This window comes from Brassica napus, chromosome C8, assembly GCF_020379485.1.
Source record: "Brassica napus cultivar Da-Ae chromosome C8, Da-Ae, whole genome shotgun sequence".
Taxonomy (NCBI): domain Eukaryota; kingdom Viridiplantae; phylum Streptophyta; class Magnoliopsida; order Brassicales; family Brassicaceae; genus Brassica; species Brassica napus.
Window position 1 is genome coordinate 32,531,449 of NC_063451.1, and position 21,791 is coordinate 32,553,239.

The following is a 21,791-nucleotide window of genomic DNA, read 5'->3' on the forward strand; positions in this document are numbered from 1 at the left end:
TAACCTAATAGACTCCTACTATATAAGAGGAGCTCGTGTGTGCTCTTTCTCCTTGGTCCAAGAAAAGACCTAGCTTGGTTTGTGAGCTTTTGTTGTGAGAGAAGGAGATGTTCTATATTCTTTGTACTTGAGATTATAGTGGATTGCCTCTTGCCAGGCCCCAGTGGACGTAAACCATTCTGGGTGAACCACTGGGTAAACAATTTTTTTGTGTCCATCTTCTATCGTTTCCGCATTCTTCTTCTTGTCTCTATTATTCTACAAACTCAACTTTCTTACTTACGTCTTCGAGTTCGTCAGAGAGAGTATCACCGAGTTTTTGTGTTTGATTCTGGTTCTTGAGTCAAACAGTTTCGTCGTTGTGGTTCAACAGCAGGAAGCTTCAATAACTTGTTTGTAGGAACGGAGAAGGAAGAAAGTCATTGACATCGTGGATGTTTGCAACTTGAATCCCAGCTTTCTCGAGCTTGTTGGCGTGGCCACCGTTGAAAATTCCGAAGAACTGGATGATGAGACAGTTAGTACCAACGCATAGATGTACGGTTGCTGCGGCGGAGATGATTCTTGTTAGCGTAGCGAGTGTTTCTGATCCACCTCCTCACCGCCTCCGCTTTGTTAGTAACCGTAACGTTGATGCGAGTGCCACAGAACTTAAGCATGAAGGCACGGTGATCAGCATGGTGAGAAGCTTCCATCTCTGTGAGTGTGAGAGTGGGAGGAGGAGCATCGTGTCGTCGTTGATTGGAACGATTCGCCATTTTTGAAATTCCAGAGAGACTGTAGCCAGAGATATCAAATTATAGTATGATTTAAGTAGTTAAAAGATTATATATTATCATTAATGAAATACATTTAATAAAAAATATTAAATGATTATCCAAATAAAAATATCACACATGAATTAAAGTGAGTTTGTTAACCAATCCGGATTTTTAGGAGTCGATGTTATATTAGGAATGATATATTATTAATCCATATTATTAGTAATAAATGAATGATAACTGATTTTTAGTGAGAGTCTATTTTAAAAAAAATTACGCATGAATCAAGGTTGTAACTTATGTTTGAATATATAAGACTAGATCTCGATCCGCGCAACCGCTCGGGTTTTTTTTTTCATTTATTTTTATATAAACATTTTGTTTTCAATCCTAAATTGGTATATATTATAATATATATGTGTTTATCAATTTTTAAAACATAATAAGTTTACGGTATATTTTTTTCACTAAAGAAATTGTTTCAAACTTTCACATGTATTTGTATCTTCTTCTATATATATATTTTCGGATTATTATTTCATTATTAAAATCGTAACTATATTTATATAAAGATTAGTAAAATATTGTTTTACTGTCATATTCAAAGATATTGTAACATTTCACAAATTTAGAAAGTTTTTAAAAAATTAAAACTTTTCGCTTCATAGATTTATATTATCGAGTAAATAATTAAACATTTAGTTTTTGTTTAATTTTTAAAATAAACTATATATTTTTAAATTTGTTTTTATTTGTTTAAAGTTGTAAAGATTAATCATTGTTAGATAATATGATTTTTGTTATTTAAAAAAAATATTTATAATTTTAAAAGTTAACATCAACAAATATTTAAATAATTAACATATGGAGTTATAATATGTCAACACTAAATTATATCTATTTAAATTATATTATCTATAAATACAATGGATCATCTATTATTTAAATCAAATTATTGATAGTCCAATAAAAATTTATGGTAGGCGCAAAATTTAAATGATAAAATTAGAGATTAAATGTAACATGACTTTCTAGGAATATATCTATTAGGTCTATTTTTTAAAAAAAATCACGTATGACTCGTGGTTGTGACTTATATTTTAATATATAAGATTTATTAGTTTTCATTTATTTATTAATTAGTAGTATATATAAACCGGGTCGAGTAGACTCGTTAACTCGATTTTCATGCTATCCTTAGAGATTCCACAGTCTCTCGTGTGCCTCATAATCAGCAGGGCTTGCTATTTCGAACAAGTCTCATTTCAGAAAGGGCCTTGTGAGTGTCTCCAGCGGTGAAACTTTGAATCGAATCTCATTTTGGTTGTGCATTTGGATTGTATTCATTGTAGTTTGATTGATTCTTTGTGGCAGGTTGAGATGAAGTTATAGAGATGCTGAAGATGGAATTAGACGCATGTGAAAGGTTAAAAGAAAATTGATCTTTCTTCTTATTGATGTTGTGATCATTTTCTAGGATTGAGTTTGTTTGTTAGTACACAGGTTAAGCATAACGAGTAATGCAAATGGGAGATAACCTCTGGTACATGGTGTTTCAATCGAAATCTCTAAGAGGTGTAACACTGTACCAAGTGGAGAACCGTTACATGGACCAATTATTGTGGTAAGTGGGTGAACCAAGGACAAGTAATATACTAACATCATCATCAGTTGATTTGGTGAGAAAGAAAATAGTGATTAAATCCTTTGATAACTATTGTTATTGGATCTAGTTTTCACAGAACCGATTCTGTAGACAGTGGAAACACTAAACAAATGGATCTTAGATTGTCCCCTCTTTATGATGTTAGATTGAAGTCTCTCTCTCTCTCTCTCTCTCTCTCTCTCTCTCTCTCTTTTAGCTTTTCATAGTTTTAGCAGCCTTGCTTTGGCTGAAACTTGCTTATACTACTTATCTACTACTTTTACTATCGTTTACAGCTTCAGTATCCATCTCCAGGCTTAAAGATGCTATTCATTGATTCTTGTTAGTTCCTTACTTGCATAATAGATGCTCTTGTGCATGATTCACTACAGCAATCTCGTAAGTGTTGCTCTTATCATCTTCTTATAGATCGTTCACTTCCTTTTTGCTTTTAGGACTGCTACTGATTATATATAAATTACCCTTTTCTTGTGGTTGCTTTCTTGCAGAGAGGAAGCTCTTCGGTTGGGGGTTTGTTACTTACAGATTCTACTACGGGCATATCATAATCATCTGTTTCCTCAAGTAAGGCTTTCTACCTCATGCCCCCAATGCCTTTGTGTGTCTGATTGTGCTGCACCATATGACAGGTTATAGTTTTCACGGAAACATGAGTCTGTAGACTTGATTTGGTGAGAAATAAAGTAATGATTGAATCCTTTGATCACACCGTAGCGTGCGTGGAGTTGAGAAATAAGTTATTTCTCTGTTTGCGCCTTGGAATGCAAAGAGCACTGATGTGATGGCCTGTATACATATAGAATGTTTACTTTTGATGGCAAGCTGGAGTGGACTCAACTTGATGTTAGATAAATCATGTGACAGTTTTGATAGAAATCATGTGGGCATTAGGCTTTTTCAGTGTCGTGCATTTGATGCTTGAGTTCTGAAACATTTTTCTTGGCCTTTTCATTTTCAACTTTGTATTTCGAATTTCATGATTTCTTAGATAAAAAAATATTATGAATCTAATTTTCTTCCTAGTTAGCTTTTGGTCTCGTTAAACGCATTGTCTGGCAAGATTCAGCGGCATGATTGTACCTGTATGTTGCTCCTATCTACTTATATATTCTTTCTTGTTTCACGATTCATGGTTTGTTCTATTATGTTGCTCCCTTTGGACCAAACTAGAGAGAACACTACATAACTAATAAGTTTCCACCTATGAAACTTGATTTTGTGTGTGGGTAACAGGCAAAGTTTGAAACATAAAGTCTCAACCTTTTTAGCTTGATTGCCCTATAAGTATAGTTTTCAGTTACTCATTTTGGTTAGCTGATTAGTCACACGTTGATATTTTTAAAATCATTGTCATCTTCAGTGGGGGGATCAAGGTCAAGGGGTTGGTTTCCTGGTTACCCAATACTATATAAGGTAGCTCTTTTAGATCAGAAGTTGCTCGTTTTGTTAACTGATTAGTAGCTACAAATGTGCCTACTGTGGCTGATTGGCCTATCTGCATTCTGATGTTGGCCTTATCATTACTTTAATGTAGGTCTTGGTTTGTGTGTGTCTCTTGGTTGTTGCTTGAATTAATAGATGCTGAATGCGCTCTACACGGGGCGGGTTGTTACATTTTTATTCAAGCCGTCCTCCTTGTAGTTCATTGCATGTACTCTTCACGTATGGGTAAGCAGGCTTGTTACTCATTGTAAATGTATGGTTTCGGTAACTCTACTTTCTATGTTGACTTGATTGCTAAATCTTTGCTGGTTTACATCTTTGAAGCAGGCTTCTTCACAGTTTGCACCCCCATCGTATCTGGATCTAGAGGCTAGCAGATAACAATCACGAGGACACAACATATTTGACTTCTCAGCATGTATGTCTCTAAGCAATAAACATGGCCTTCTTTGCATAATAGTATGATTATACTTTATACTTCACAGAGATTCAATTAAAATGATTGTTCGCAGTTTAATGTATTTTCTTCTTTCCTTGCTAATCTTGGAACTATTAGTGATTACGCAAAAGTATATCAGGAACTTGAGATATATCAGGAACTTGAGATCTTTGTTACCTTAACTTTATTAAGTTTTACATTCTCTTATTCTGCATATCTCAGTTAGTACATTGTGAAACGTTGTTTTATTTAAAAAAGTTTGCAAGGAATCTCATTGGGTTTGTTACTTCCAGATTCTACTACGGGCATATCACAATCATCTGTTTCCTCAAGTAAGGTATCTTACCTCCTGCCTTTGTGTGGCTGACTCTGATAGGTTATAGTTTTCACGGAAACATGAATTGCTGAAGTTATAGGGTTGATTTGGTGAGAAATAAAAATGGTGTTTGAATCATTTGATCACACTGTGGCGTGGAGGAGTTGAGAAGTAAATCGTTTCTCTCCTTGGCAAAAAGATTTTGGTGTAGAATGCATAGAACACTAATGTCCGTACACATATAGGATTGTTTCTTTATAAGGCAAGCTGGACTCAACTTGATGTTAGATAAATCATGTGTCACACTACAAGAAAACATGCCTATTGCAACATAAATTTGCAACAGAAATATTCCCTCGCAAAATTGCAACGGAACTACGAGTGAATAGCGACGAGAAACAATACCCTCGCAAAACGCTTGCAAATTTGCAACGAAATAAGTTCCTCGCAAATTTGCGACCAGTTTGCGAGGGAAATATGACAAACCGACGCAAAGCCGACGCAAATTTGCGATGAAAAGTCTTGTCGCAAAACAGTTGCAAATTTGCGAGGATTTTGCATTTGAAGTGCATTTCAAATTATTCTCCTTGCAATTTCGTTGCAAAACAGATAGGTTTTATAATACACGTTTTTTTTTTCGTGTAACTAATTTATTAACCTCGCAAATTCCGTCGCAAAACGGATAAGTTGGTGATACACGTTTTCTATATGTGTAACTAATTTTTGCAAGGGAAAGAATGCCCACGCTAATCCCTTGCAAAGTTGTTAGAATTCCCTCGCTAATCCCTTGCAAATTTGTTAAGCATTGCAAAACCGTTGCAATATCTGTTGCAATTCACTCGCAAATCCCTTGCAAAAACCTTGCAATTATCTTTTAAATGTCTATATATAGCAGCTGTGATCAGTTAGTAAAACATAGAAGAAAAAAAACGAAAAAAAAGTTGTGCAAGAAGGAATTTAAAAAAAAAAAAAAAAGAGTTGAGAGAAAAATATATTAAGAAAGAAAAAAGAAAAAAAAATTGAGAGAAAAATGGCGTCCAGAAATGATATATATGCGTTACGGGCATGGATGTACAATCATAGAGATCCGGATACCGGTGAAGTGAAGAGAGAATATCGGGCGGGGCTACGGGGTTTCTTACAACAGGCAACTAACCAACCATTTGCAAGGGAAAATGGTAAAATATTCTGTCCCTGTGTAAAATGCAAGAACGAACCATATTTAGAAATTGATACTGTGAAGAAGCATCTATATAATAGAGGATTTAGACCACAGTACTACATATGGTTTTTGCATGGGGAAGGTGCATCAAGTAGTAGTACGGGTCAGGGATTTGAACTACGAAGTTATAATGCTAATTATTATGATCCTCGTGAGTCAAATATGTTTGGAAATAATGCGGGTGATGGGTATGAGCAAAATATGTTTGAAAATAATGCGGGGGATAGGTATGAGCAACATGGAAATAGATATCACAATATGGTTACAGATGCATTGCATGAAGCTGCTATTCCTGATAGTAGTAGGGAAGAAACTAACATAGACGCACAAAGGTTTTATAATATGTTAGATGCTGCCAATGAACCTATCTACGAAGGATGTAGAGAAGGGCTTTCTAGATTATCACTAGCATCTAGGATGATGACAATTAAAAGTGATCATTCTCTAAATGATAAGTGCATGGATTCGTGGGCTCAACTCATTAATGAGTATTTACCGGAAGGTAATCTTGCTGCCGATAATTTTTATGAAATTCAGAAGCTAGTTGCGGGTCTTGGTCTACCATCTGAAACAATTGATGTGTGCGTTGACAACTGCATGATTTTCTGGAAAGATGATGAAAATCTGGAGGGATGCCGATTTTGTAAAAAGCCAAGATATCAAGAAACCACAGGAAGGAATCGTGTGCCTTACAAACGTATGTGGTACTTACCGATCACAGATAGATTGAAGCGTTTATATCACTCAGAAAGGACAGCCGCGTGGATGAGATGGCATGCCCAACATTCGGTGAAAGATGGCGAGATTACACATCCCTCAGATGCTAAGGCATGGAAACACTTTCAAACCGTATATCCCGACTTTACGAGTGAGTGTAGAAACGTTTATCTTGGTCTATGCACGGATGGATTTAGTCCATTTGGTATGTATGGAAGGCAATACTCTTTATGGCCTGTCATCTTGACGCCATACAATCTCCCTCCGGATATGTGCATGCAAAGAGAATTTTTGTTCTTGAGTATTCTAGTGCCTGGTCCAAAACATCCAAAGCGAGCACTTGATGTATTTTTGCAACCTTTGATCCATGAGCTGAAGCTGTTGTGGCATTTTGGCGAGGAGACATGGGATTATTCGCAGCAGCAGAACTTCAATATGCGTGCAGTGCTTATGTGGACCATAAGTGACTTCCCCGCATATGGAATGTTATCGGGTTGGACCACACATGGAAGATTATCATGTCCATATTGTATGGAGAAGACAGATGCTTTTCAGCTGAAAAATGGGAGGAAGTCATGTTGGTTTGATTGTCACCGTAGGTTTCTTCCGCCGCATCATACATATCGTAAGAACAAGAAATTGTTTAGGAAAAACAAGGTGGTCCATGCTCCTCCCCCAATAATGCAATCAGGAGCATCTTTGTTAGAGGAAATTGACTATTATGGTGCTAACGAGACATGTAAAGTTGAGGGAAATTGGCACATTCAAGCTAACATGCCAGACGGGTATACGACATCTCATAATTGGCATAAGAAGAGCATATTTTGGCAACTTCCATATTGGAAAGATCATCTCTTAAGGCACAATCTTGATGTGATGCACATAGAGAAGAATGTTTTTGAGAGTATCATGAACACTCTTTTGAATGTGAAGGGAAATAGTAAAGATAATTTGAAATCGAGGTTAGATTTGCCGGATTTATGTGCAAGACCAGAGCTGCATGTGACAAGAGAAGGAAAATTACCAGTCCCGGATTTTAGATTGTCTGGGGTGGCAAAGCAAAAGTTGTTCGAATGGGTAAATTCAGATGTGAAATTCCCAGATGGTTATGTGTCAAAATTCTCGAGATGCATCGAGAATGGACAAAAATTTTCTGGTATGAAGAGTCACGATTGTCACATTTTCATGCAACGACTCCTACCATTCGCAATGACGGAGCTATTACTAAAACACGTCCATGAAGCAATAGCGGGTAATAAAAGTGACTTTTAAAATTGTATATAAATTTATTGTATGTGTTAATTGAAATAATATTTTTGTTTGATGATGAATTTGTAGGAATTGGAGTATTTTTCAGGGATCTATGCACCCGAACATTAACAAAGGATGGGATCGATTTGTTAGCCAAGAATATTCCTGTTTTGCTTTGCAATCTGGAGAAAGTCTTCCCCCCATCTCTATTTGACGTTATGGTACATCTCATGATTCATCTACCTCTTGAAGCGGCTCTTGGGGGTCCTGTACAATTCCGATGGATGTATGTATTTGAAAGATTCATGGGATTTCTCAAAAAGTTTGCCAAAAATCTTGCCAGAGTCGAGGGTTCGATAGTTGCAGGAAGTCTTACGGTGGAAACTTCACACTTCACATCCTACTACTTTAGCCCAACCGTTATAACGAAATCTGATAAAAAAAATTAGATATAGTATTTCCGTTAACAATTTTCAATATCAGAATATAGGATATGCGTTAAACTCTCCGGAACACTTGCCAAACCCTAAATGAATCCCTAAAACCCACTAAATTAAACTTTTTGCAAGGGATTTGCAAGGGTTTCATCGCAAAAGCCTCGCAATATTGCAAGGAACTTGCGAGAACACTTCGAAACCCCTGTCTAAACCTCAAACGAAACCTAAAGACATTAAAAAAAGATTTTGCAACGGATTTGCGATGAAACACGATAAGTCTCTCGCAAAACACTTGCAATTTTGCAAGGGATAACCGTTGCAATTCGCTTGCAAATTGCAAGGATTTTGTGACGGAAATTAGGTTGATATATAAACACACTTAACCTTTCCTCTCCATTTCACTCTGCCGTCAAAGAAAAAATAAAAAGAAAACCTCTCTGATCCGATCTCCTCTCTGTCTCCCGCCTCTCCTCTCTTTCTCCCTGTGGTCTCTCCTCTCCGCCTCTCCCTCGCCGTGTCCCGCCTCTCTCCGCCCTCTCCCTGCCTCTCCTTCTTCCCGTGGTCTCTCCCCTCCGCCTCTCCCTTGCCGTGTCCTCTCTCCTCCGCCTCTCCCTCGCCGTGTATTCTCTCTCCCCGCCTCTCCCCGCCTCTCCTTCTCCCCGTGGTCGCTCCTCCCCGCCTCTCCCTTGCCGTGCCCTCTCTCCTCCGCCTCTCCCTCGCCGTGTATTCTCTCTCTCCGCCTCTCCTTCTCGCCGCTGCCTCGCCGGATCTTCGCCTCAGCCTTGCCGGATCTCTCTCCTCAAGGTTGCTCTATCTGACTTCATTATTATTTTTTTAGGTTTTAATTATAGTTTAGGTTATGGATTTGTGATGATGATTCTGTGGTTAGGGTTTTCAATTTTTTAGGTTATGATTCTGTGGTTAGGGTTTGAATTATTTACATTATGATTCTGTGGTTAGGGTTTGATTATTTAGTGTTATGCTAAGTATTTTTGTGGTTTTTGGTTATCACTTTAGGTTATTGTTTTTTTGTGTTGATTCTGTCCTTGTTAGAATTTAATTTTTTTGATTAATTACAGTTACTAAAAATTTTAAATTATTGTATTAATCTTTATATTTATTTCTTTGCAGATGTCAGGAAATGATTATACCCGATATCTGTCTGCTGGTAGTAGGAAGAGTTATGGCAGTAAGAAGAGTTCATCCCGTCGTAGCAATCCGGGAAGTTCTTCTAATTCTCAGATGGCTGAGAGCTCGGCTGTACCTAACAGCCAGACACAACCTTCCCCTCCAGCTCCCGCTCAAGCTTCCCCTCCTGCTCCTGCTCAAGCTCCTCCAGCTCCCGCTCCCTCTCAAGCTCCTCCAGCTCCCGCTCCCTCTCAAGCTCCTCCAGCTCCCGCTCCTGCTCAAGCTCCTCCACCTCCAGCTCCCAATGCTGCCGCAATGACGTTGGAAGATTTAGCGGCAATCAATATGATTCTGGCTAGTCCTGGACATCATCTTCTTTTTCACCTGCATCCAAATCGCCCTCCAAATACGGTTTGGTAAGTTTTTTTTAATTATATTTCATTGTAATTAATTATAATATTTTCACTTTTATAATTTAATTCTCTCAATTGCCTTTAATTTTCTGTGATAGGTTTGATGAAGATGGGAGCGTTGCTGCATCGGTTCGTCAAATCTTTGAAAGAGATTTCAAAGAACCGCATGCTAGTTGGAAGCAAACCCCTGGGAATGTCGTGAGACGTTGGTTTGAATCCTTTGCGGTAATTCATTTAATTTTTTCAAAGTTTAAAATTCTGTAAAATAATCTTTTTATGTTCACTACTAATGTCTATTAATTTTTTTTTTATGTCAGCAAATGTATCATTGGGATTCTGGTTTCACTAGCCTGGTTCGCGATTCTTTCGAGGCCAAATTGAAAGTCCAAATGAATCGCCAAGTTTGTCGGTGGAAGAAAGTGTGGCGGGTAAAAGGTGATGCAGCTATGCCTGTTTGGTTTGACCCAAATGTTTGGGCTGGTCTCGTCACTTATTGGCTAGATCCAGGCACTGAAGTCCGGAGTTGCAATAGTCGGGCAGCCCGTTACTCTGAACCCGATGGACATGGGCCGTCTAAGCATCGTTCAGGTCAGACTTCTTACAAGGCCCGTGCGCGAATTATTGTAAGTTCTCCCTTTTTTTTTCTTGGTTCATTTAAGTTGCGATGTGAAGTTTCCTATTATCTCTTAAGTTGTGATCTCAATTTTTAATGATTTGACTTAATCTTTTTAATTTTAGGCTGAAGAAACAGGAGAGTCTATTCCTGATTTGCTTGGGGTTCTCGAGATCACTAAACGAAAGCCGGATGGGTCTTTCGTTGACGGCAAATCTGAGCAGCTCTACAATGACGTGACATCTAAATTTTAGGAGTTATCTCAGGCAGCTAGTGCTGATCCCGAGAGCACCGGTTCTGTTGGTCTCACTCCAGCAGAAAAGAACAAGATTTATTGTGAGGTAATTTTTTATTGCTGTCAATCTCAATTTTTTTTAAGTCTTCTTTGATATTGATCTCTGATTTTATTATGTAGCTTGCTCCCCGCAAAAAGGGACGAATTTATGGAGTGGGTTCTCTAAATCAATCTGTAGGATCCGTTTCTGCATCTTTTCCTTCTTCTAGCAGTTCTGAGGACCAGTCTTTGAAGAAGATCATCAAGGAACAAGCTCTTGTGATTCAGAGCCAGGGAAATGAAATCGGGAGGCTGAGTGCTGCTGTTCGTTATCTAGCTACCAAAGATTCTACCTTGGCGAACATTCTTTAGTCCGATGATGTGCCTTCTTCCCACAACTCCGAGGGCATGTCTCATGACTCTAGAGATGATGAATCTGATGCTATTTAGTTTGTTGCTATCTTTGTTATGAATGTTAAAACTTTGTGTGTTTGTATTTCTTTGTATCGAATCTTGAATTTTTTCTATTTCAGTAATATTTTCGATAATTTAATAATTTTTTTTATAATTTTTTCTAAAAAAAAAATTGTTTTAGATTTTGCTAGAAAAAACAAATACTCAGCAAAACGCTTGCAAAAGTGCAACGGAAAAGAACACGCAAATTTGCAAGGAAACAAAATACCATTGCAAATTTGCAACGAAAATATTGCTTGCAAATTTGCGAGGAAAGGAATACCGTTGCAAATTTGCAACGAAAATATTGCTTGCAAATTTGCGATGAAAACAAAACGCTCGCAAATTTGCGAGGAAAAGGTTCCGTTGCAAATCTGCAATGGAAACATTTCCTCGCAAATTTGCGTGTGTTTTGCAAGCGACGTCGTTTCCGTTGCAAAGTGCGACGATTATTTTTTCGTTGCAAATTTGCGACGAAAGTCATTCCGTTGCAAATTTGCGAGCGTTTTGCAAGCGAATTCAATTTGCGACTAAGGATTTGCAAGGGAATGTGTTTCCTCGCAAATAGCTCGCAAATGACGATTTGCAACGGAATTGCAATGCATTTTTCCCTTGCAAGTGACGTGTTTTCTTGTAGTGTCAGTTTTGATAGAAATCAGGTGGACACTAATAGGCTTTCTTAGTGTCGTGCATTTGATGCTTGAGTTCTGAAACGGTTTTTTTGCCCTATTTATTTTGGATTTCCTGATTTCTTATATGAATCTTAAGTTTCTTCCTCGTTAGCTTTTGGTCTCATTAAACGCATTATCTTGCAGCTAGCCCGCTGTAGCCGTTCCATCTGGTGTTCTTTAATCCATTGACTGGCAACACTCAACGGCATGAGTGTAACTGTAATTTACCTATCTACTTATATTCTTTCTTGTTTCACAATTCATGGTTTGTTCTATTATGTTGCTACCTTTGGACCAAACCAGAGAACCACTATGTAGCTAATAAGTTTCCACCTATGAAGCTTGAGTTTGTGTATGGGGTAACAGGCAAGCTTTGAAACTTGAAAGTCTCAATCTTTTTAGCTTGATTACGTAATAAGTAAGCAGTTTTCGGTTACTCATTTTGGTTAGCTGATTAGTCCCACGTTTGATATTTTAAAATCTAGTTAAGAAGATTGTCATCTTCGATGGGGATCAAGGTCAATGGGTTGGTTGCTTGGTTACTCAGTACTATATAAGGTAGCTCTTTTAGATCAGAAGTTGCTCGCTTTGTTAGCTGATTAGTAGCTACAAATGGCCAGTAATAGTAAGGCATCATCGGTGTGCATGGTTCTTAGGTGTTGCTTGGCTAGCTTGGCAGGGGTTTCTGCTGTCGATGATGTTCCCCCTGATTCTTATGTGTTGAGATCAATGAGCCGTCGACCTAGATCCTAGCTGAAGTTTGATCAGACATGGCTTATTCTCAGTCTTCTAGCTTAGGTTTGCTTCAGTCTATATTGCCATACGCTCAGCGGCGGAGCCGGAAAATATTTATACTGGGATCATAATTTAAATAAAATTAATTAAATTAAAATTAATTTAAAATATAATTGTCGCATACCAATTTAAAAGTATTTGTAATATAAACTATTTAGCTGTTTTAATTTTTAGAAGAAATTATATTTCAAACAAAAACTATAGTACATAAGATATTTAAAAAAATTAATTGTTAAATAAAACTTTAAAACAAAAGTGGAAAATGAACTAAATAAATTGCAAAACAACTGAAAGAAAAAAAATATGTTGCAAAAGAAATATATTCTCTATAATGAATATTTTAAAAGATCCAAAACAATGAGAACGTAAACAAAACAAAACAAAAACATATAAGAAAACATTAGAAAAGCAATAAAAACTGGTTTGATTTATATGTTCATTTTAAAGGGTGCAGTGAGGAACATCGATCCTGGATAAGGAGGGTAAATGAAAGGAAGTATACCAACTGAGCAACTGTTTTTCACATGTCTAAGCTTAAAATTTTATTTTTTCATATTTGACCGGGGTCAGCTGAACCCCCTCCTCACCATCTAGCTCAGCCCCTGCATGCGCTTGTCTTTTGGTCAGTGTTTCTTCTGTCTTTGTTTGCTGTTGTATTTTAATTTTTCTCCTTCTGCTACTAAACTGAAAATTGGTAATTATATAACATTTTTATATTGTCGACAGAAAAAATTAAAACGTTAAGAACCGACGGGCTCTTATTGACCCGAAAAAGGATTTGGTAGGCTTTCATTTCGTTAATACATGATCATGATCTACAAGATGGTCAAGATATGGTAAAATTGTGTTCTGCTCGTCGTATCGAGTTTTTGTTGTGGTGTACAAGAGTGAGGGCTTGTCTATACGTGAAATAGTACTAGTAGTAGTAAATCACTGACAGCAGTAGCTACAACAAGCGCAAGTTGAATCTAGCACTCGAGTGACCACAACATACATAGATTGTCACGTCTACAATAATCCTCCACTAAATTTCTGTTTATAGTAGACCATACAAGAACATCTCGGTGATCGCCTTGTAAGCAATGGAGGAATACCGCAACATTTTGCTTCATGGTGGTTTTTAGAAACTAGTCAAGATCTGAGTCTTAATTTCAGCTCACGCTTACTATCTGCCAATAAAGACAGTGAAGTGACCCACAAAAAAGGAGTTAAAATAAACGAAATGAGCCTTTATGCATCGCTTACTCACCAGGAGACACCATGTCCAGACCATAAGTGGTTTAAAAACGATCAGCAATCTTACAGAAACCTTGTTACAGAACATACCGCTTATAAGAATAAATAAGGAAACTATTAAGGAACGAACCTAAAAAAAGACTACAGGTTCACGTAACACAACTTACAGATGGCGAGTCCCTTCCATCTTTTAGAGTATTATATACCTCGTGAAGAAGATAACACAAAAAGAAAAGACTATCAACCTAAGAAAGAAACTCGAAAAGCAACGTATCTCTCTCAATTAATTTTGATACTGGTATTTATACAAGGTAGAGGGAGCGGCAGACAAGGGCGGATCTACTTAAGGTAAGTAGGGGGCAGCTGTCCCCCATAAAATTTTGAACTTCCCTCTAAATGTTAAAGCAAAATTAAGTTGCCCCCGTTGAAAAATAGTTTCTGCCCCCCTTCCCTAACTTAATCTGTTCTCAAATCTCTGTGTAAAATACCATTTCCCTTTTCTTAAATACCATTTATTATATTTGGTATAGCATTACCACGTTTCCTTATTTAATTTGAAAACATTTAACCATTGTTGCTTAAATAATAACTTGTTGATGGCTGTAAATATCAAATAAACATCTATTTAACTAATAAATAAGAATAAACATTTTTAGTTTATCAAAATACACTCAATGGTGATGAAATTGTTTTTAATTAGTTATCCACTCATAGTGAAAAATAAAATACTTGTTTTGAGGAATTTTTTTTTTATTATCTGAACATATATGTATTTATATTTGTCACACCAAGAAAACATGGAAATTTTGTTTTTAAAAATTGTTTTTACAAAATTGAAATTTCTTATTTACATTTATAAACAAAAGAAATAGGAGGTTTACATCCCTATTAAACTATATTGTATTTCACTTAAATTGAAAAATGCATTTATAAAATAATTGTTAATTAATATTTTTTTAAAAATTATTATTTGCCCCCGATGAAATGTTTTTCTAGATCCACCACTGGCGACAGACACACACACCTTTTATGGACCACTAGATCAGCAAGTTCCTCCTAATCTTCTCTTTGGTTTAAAAGCTTACAAAATAAGAATACAAATATTTAGACTCCTCAATTACGGTTTGGAGGAAATGTTGGCATGAACTCCTTAGATTTCTGGAGAGGTACTTACAGTGAACCATCCATGGCTAAGAGACTCGTCAACTGTAAGCCTCTTCTCAGGGTCAACACCCAAATAGTCTGTTCAACAAGCCAAATCCCAACTCTGAAAGAACTGGACCTCCTATAAAAGATGCAGCAGGAAATTTCTTACATAGTAAATTGTACGGTTGCTTCCGAAACTTGGCTTTGGAATCTGGGAGCGACGTGAATCCAGGCCAGGTTGTCTCACTTGGTGTTTCAAGAACCTCAAAGATCTGTTGAAGCTGATCAATAACAACTCACCCATAATGCTATCAGTATCAACTGCGGTTGAGTACTCCTTCGTTCCTACAATAGAAGTTCTGGTGACCTGTACCACTGTGTAACAACCAACTGCGTGTAGGGCTTAATAGGACTCCCATATTGCCGAGCCATTCCAAAATCGCATATTTTCAGCTCACCGCTGTTGTTCATCAGAAGATTAGACGGCTTCAGATCCCAGTGTCTAATCCAGTTGCTATGGAGTTACTTCACACCCTCCAACAGTTGTATCATCAGGCATTGTAGAGAATGATGAGAGTATAAGATTGAAAGAATATGGTATTGACTCTCATAATGATAAAGCTTATACATGTACAACTTATATAGGAAGACTAAGATAAGACATGCGCTTTGTGCATGATGAATTTATATAAAAATTATTTAAGAAATATCGCATGGAAAAATAAAATTTATATTTTTGATCGAATAAATATTTTTGGCCTTTAAACAATTTTTAAAATTTTTTTTGTTAATTACATAATTTGTTTACTGATGAACTGATCTTATTTTTAAAAATATTTTAGGTCAAAAAATTACTTATCACATAAGAACCTAACGTTTATGCCGAATAATCTCAAGCCTACTATTTGGTTACAATGAAACTATGACAGCTCGGTTTTATATCATGATTTAGCAATTTAAAAGTTAATTATGGTTATGAAAAGTGTTTATGTTCACGTGCTAATCCTATCTATCTTCAATATTTTTCTCATTTTTGTGTCGTTTTTTTCATTTTGGTTATTGTTCGATATAAATATTGATTTTTGAGTTTATTCTCATTTCGTTATTTTGTTTTGGTCTGAGATTTATAAAATGTTTAAGATTTAAAATTATTAAAGACATACATACTTAGGTTAAGATCCGCGTCTTGAGCAGCATAAATATTTTATATTTTATATTATTTTATGTTTTTCTGCATATTATGAAATAATAAAATAATAATTATATATTAAATAACTAATAAATCAGTTACTATTATCTAATAAATTGGCGTGCACATATAAATCAAACGACCGCTCTTGTTTATTCTCAATCATTTTAGGGTAAATAAATCAGAACAATCACTTATCTATCGTATCTGATATATAATTAAAATTTAAATGATATTATCATAGATATATAGTATACTTTTAATATGGATATTTATTAAATGAGGTTTCTACTTATATAATTTTATGATTATTTCCATATTTGTGTAACAAAATTTTACACCAAAGATTTTTTTTAATGTGGAATGTTTAGTGGTTTCAATAATTTATAATCATTTAAAAAAACAATGAAGATTTCAAAATTAAAATATTAACTTTCCAATATATGTTCAACGCACATATCAAAATATAAGTATGTATTTTTATATGATGTATAGTTTAATTTAAACGATATGAAATATATATATATATATATATATATATATATATATATATATAATAACATAAACACCTATTAAAATAAAATTATTTATTTATATGATTTTATAATAATTGTATCTTATTATAGAAAAAAGTTTAAACTTTGATCACAAAAGTTTATTTGAGACTTTTAACAGTTTTAATAATTTATACTCGTTTTGGAAAATTCAAATACAACATATAAAATAAAATATAAATTTTTATTATATGATTAATGTAATTTAGTAATTTATTTTAATAATAAATAATTAAACAAAAATGATAGAAAGAAAACAGATTGTTAGCAAATCTTTATTATTTAAAATCATTAATTGTCATACATATTTTAATCGCATTAGGTAATTCCATAGGTTTTATTTAAGGAAAGAATATATAATAATTTCAATTTGATAAATGAATGGTTCAAAATGGACATACTATATAATATAACATTCTCTAGCAATTTAATTTTGGATTAACAAAATTCTCAATTCATTCTCAAGCCGCCACGTAAGCAAAATTAACATTTCAATTACGTGACAACTCAGCATGGCACTTTTTTAAGTAATACAAACTACATGTTATTTCGCTATTAATATATAGGAGATAAGAATATAAACATTAAACCTAGTTTCCTTAACTAAATATATACATATCTCAATAACAATATTCACAATTATGTTTTATATCTTCATGATTCTCTATAGGGCCCCTCAAGCTCAAGGCGGTGATGAAGTGACAACTGAAGCTAGGCTTGAGATTGAACGATAATAGATCAAGACATGATGGAGTTAGCAATGGTGGTTAGTGATAACGAGTTTGACTCGTTATGACTCGTTGACTCGCTCGACTCGTTAACTCGATTCGCCGTTCGTGAAAACACCAAATCGAAGCTCACTTACAAAAGATCCCAATGATAGAACGATCTTTCCCAGAGATGAACTAAGGATGAATATAGAATTGTATCAAGGTTTTAAAAAGATTACAATCTCAATTTCTGAATGAATGAAAACGAAAGAGACGACTACTCTGTTTAATCATCACGCGTAACAGAACAAACAAACTCGCCCAATAGAATTAAAACATGTGTCGATCTTCTATTGGCTCGTACTTTCTGTTAGCGCGTCCAACGACTTCCTTCTATCCTCCACTCGTTTATTGCCATCTTTCCTTCTCTCTCCTCTATTTCTTTTCCTGTAACAGTTAGGAGCTTGAGGCTTTTTTTCGTTGGTGGGGAAGTGATCTCATGATGAAGATGAAGAGAGACGGAGATCCAATTATCTGTGTTTGTGAACGCAGCGGATCCAGTAACTGTGGTAGCGGAGACGGAGGAATGTTGCAGTCATGTTTGACGGAGAGACCGGAGGACATAATATTTGTGTTTTTGACATTGGAAGTCTCGTCTTGTTGACATCGTGAGATGGTTGGAGAGGAAGCACCTTGGCTTGGAAACAGAAAATAGAAGGTCGAAGGCTTATAGATTCAGAGCCACGTATGATGAGCTTGAATAATGGTAGGAAGCACTTTCGCTTGGTAACAAAACCATTTTTTTTTAATGTATTTTTTTTTGTTTGTTTTCTAATACCTAAGAAATATAGAACAAAGAAAACATTTTTTTTTCAAAAAGAAGAAATAGATTCAGAGGTCTTCGGAGACATGAATAATAAGAAGCTCCCATGGCTTTAAGAAAAACAAAACAAGAAGCATTAAGCTTTGGTTTCGGAAGTGAAGCCACGATAGGTTAAGGATTATAAAGATAAAAATGAGGCATAAATATAAAGAAGCACTAGGCTTGGATTCAGAGGTCTATGGTAGACTTAAATAACAAAAAGCTCAATGGCTTAGATTCAGAGGTTCACATGAACATGAATGGTGGAAGCATATAGCTTAACAGAAAATATAATAGAAGCTCAATGGCTTGAAATCAAAAAAATAAAGAAGCTCTGTAGCTTGAAGAAAATAGAAGAAAAACAGGAACAAAATAGATCGTTAGATCATTGTAGCTCTGATACCATGTAGAGTATGATGAGAGTATAAGATTGGAAGAATATTGTATTGACTCTCATAATAATAAAAATTATACATGTACAACTTATATAGGAAGGTAAGAATATAAACATTAAACCTAGTTTCCTTAACTAAATATATACATATCTCAATAACAATATTCGCAATCTAAACTATTAAAGCAGGATCCTATTGTCCTTTTTACCTTATTATGCCCTTTCTTTACTAACATTGCATGTTTTATTAAGGGCAATCAAGTAATATTAATAACACATCTATATTGGGTCATTTTCTTTAGATCCACCCCACTGTCCACATCAGATCTCTCTTGGGCCATTTGTGCCGATTAAGAAATCAGATCCAATTTTCACTTTTTTTTTCTTTGGGCCATTTAGTCCAAGTTCAAAAAAAAAAATTTCAACCATTATTAATTTTTTTTTCTTTTCTTAATATAATTTAAGCATTCATAAAAAAAATTGATTTTTTCATTGAAAAGTATAAATCTTTATTAAAAGTATATAATTATTTTTACTAAAAATATTAACCACATAATAAAATTAATTTATCAGAGTTATACCAACTTAATTCATTAAAAAAATAAAGTTTAATTTTTTAAACATAAATAGTCATTTAAAATGAAACACAATAAAGAAATATAAAAAGTTTAAGTCTTTTATAAAATAAAACACAAATATATGAAATATGACATTTACTAAATATTTGTCAATTGAAAAAAAAAGGAAAATAAATATTTGTCAAAATCTAGTATATATTAAAAGATAAGCATTTGCAATAAATATGTTCACACACATTGATACGTATCAGCCTCACAATCATTCCAACTTTAAAATGCTTACGTGTCAGTCTCAGAGTCATTTAACAATTAATGTGTTCACTCCTTAATTTTCTTAACTCTATCGCAAACAATTTAATGTGTTCATACACTTTTTTTTAATCAGCTCATTTTTAGTTTCCGCATTTTTAACATTTGTATTAGTAAATTGAAATTTCTCCGGCAAATACTGGATAATATAATTGTTGAAAGAAATAAATTACAAAATTATTAAGAATCGCATCAACTAAAATGTCGTGATGAGAATCTTTTTAGAAATTAAAAGTTTTATATCTTGCCAAACTTGGCCATGGTTGAAGTTTATGCGTACGAAAGCAACAAATAATGGTGATTCTGAATTAAGGAAATTAAGGTGAAAAACACCACACACATAGTTAAATATTTAGTTTAGCTAAGTATTGTTTTTTTTACAGAGTTTTCATATCAAACCAAGAATTAGAAACATAATCAGATTGTTAGAAAATATCATAAATCAGAAAAGCTTAAAAGAAAAAATTCGCGAAATCGACTGAAAAAACAGAATTCATGTACCGTGTGAAGAGATCACATTATTTTGACGCAATTCTAACTCATTTCAATCGATTATATCGTGTTTGAATTATATCTACCAAGAATTTTTATACGAAAGTACATGTTATTGGTTATAGTCTATGTCAATTTTGGAACATGCCCAACAATATTGACACGACGCTCAACCATTTTTATTGGTATTCTTAAAGTTTGGTCCAATAATTATGTACGTAAAATAAACTCAGCATATTTGTTTTATATTTATTTATCTTTCTTTATATTAGTTAAAAAAAGTAAGTCTGGATTAAATATTTGGATCCGGAAAACCGATTGGAACTTGATTTGAAAGCAATACTAAACACAAACTAAAAATGGTTAAGTACTCAAATGGATCTAAAAATTTAATATCCGGATAACCAGACCCGAATCCGATCCAAACTAAAATATTTTGGATACCAAAAATATCTAAAATATAATTTTATACTTAAATATATTAATTATTTTAAATTTTATATCTATTAGATATTCAGTAGTATGAAAATATCTAAACTAACAAAACATGTTCAAAATACTGAAAATATATATTTTTCTTCATCTAAATATTTAAACTGAACTATTAAAGCAGAATTCTATTGTCCTTTTTACCTTAGCATGCATTTTCTTTACTAACATTGTCTTTTCTTTACTAACATTGCATGTTTCATTAAGGGCAATCAAGTAATATTAATAACACATCTATATTAGGCCATTTTTTTTGATCCAGCCCATTGTCCACATCAGATCTCTCTTGGACCATTTGGACCGATTAAGAAATCAGATCCAATTCTCACATTTTTTTTTCTTTGGGCCACTTAGTCTAAGTTCAAAAAAAAAAATTTCAATCATTCTTAATTTTTTTTTTCTTTTCTTAATATAATTTAAGCATTCATAAAAAAATTGTTTTTTTCATTGAAAATTATAAATATTTATTAAAAGTATATAATTATTTTTATTAAAAATATTAACCACATAATAAAATTAATTTATCAGAGTTATACCAACTTAATTCATTAAAAAAATAAAGTTTAATTTTTTAAACATAAATAGTCATTTAAAATGAAACACAATAAAGAAAGATAAAAAGTTTAAGTCTTTTATAAAATAAAACAAAAATATATGAAATATGACATTTACTAAATATTTGTCAATTGAAAGAAAAAAAAAACCGCGCTTTGAAAGCGCGGATCAAAATCTAGTTATGTTTTATATCTTCGTGATTCTCGCATTTTACTTCCCTTGTGCTGAAAGGCTGTTTCATCCTGTCCATTACGCCTCTTAAGTCATGTTCCAAGTGTTCCACGACCATGAAAACACCACGACTTCCTTGACGTTTACATTAGATGGATATGACTGCATGACCAAAGAATGTTATCTCCCTCAAAGATGTCAAATGGGAATCCATATTCGTCTTCCATGTTCATCTTGATCGTTTTGAGTGCCACAATCTCCTCTGTCTTTCTGTCCCTAGCTTTGTAGACATTCATAACATAAATAGAATTGTATCACACAAGTAAGTTATTTACAATCTCATTTCTTTTCCTTAAAAAAAAACTCGTTCTTCACAACAATGGTAGCAATTTACTAACATAAAAATAGACGTTGCAAAATTTGTCTTGCGATATTTTGCCAATTCCTTTCAAGTGTCCGGACCGAACTAAAAATCAATTGCGGATTTAGTATTGGTTGTGATCGGTT

The 21,791-nt window shown here is 34.3% G+C and overlaps 2 protein-coding genes across 5 annotated transcripts; both read left to right on the plus strand.

Annotated features, from left to right (window-relative positions):
• The first annotated feature begins 1,957 nt into the window (after positions 1–1,957).
• On the plus strand, positions 1,958–8,802 carry LOC106428619. Of its 4 annotated transcripts, XM_048765973.1 has the most exons (8): positions 1,958–2,040; positions 2,136–2,187; positions 2,265–2,385; positions 2,703–2,805; positions 2,916–2,991; positions 3,057–4,095; positions 4,198–4,288; positions 4,603–8,802. In XM_048765973.1, exon 8 carries the CDS (start codon positions 5,656–5,658, stop codon positions 7,834–7,836), a length of 2,181 nt encoding a protein of 726 aa, XP_048621930.1. In that variant the 5' UTR covers positions 1,958–2,040; positions 2,136–2,187; positions 2,265–2,385; positions 2,703–2,805; positions 2,916–2,991; positions 3,057–4,095; positions 4,198–4,288; positions 4,603–5,655; the 3' UTR covers positions 7,837–8,802. The 4 variants fall into 4 exon arrangements, with proteins under 4 accessions (XP_048621930.1, XP_048621926.1, XP_048621927.1 ...); XM_048765969.1 differs by having other exon boundaries at positions 2,265–2,805; positions 2,916–3,840; positions 3,962–4,095; XM_048765970.1 differs by having other exon boundaries at positions 2,916–4,095.
• LOC125591559 (formin-like protein 4) lies at positions 8,709–11,228 on the plus strand. Its single transcript, XM_048765974.1, has 6 exons — positions 8,709–9,056; positions 9,384–9,796; positions 9,892–10,018; positions 10,111–10,416; positions 10,532–10,747; positions 10,822–11,228. Exons 2-5 carry the CDS (start codon positions 9,384–9,386, stop codon positions 10,658–10,660), a joined length of 975 nt encoding a protein of 324 aa, XP_048621931.1. The 5' UTR covers positions 8,709–9,056; the 3' UTR covers positions 10,661–10,747; positions 10,822–11,228.
• Positions 11,229–21,791: the final 10,563 nt, after the last annotated feature.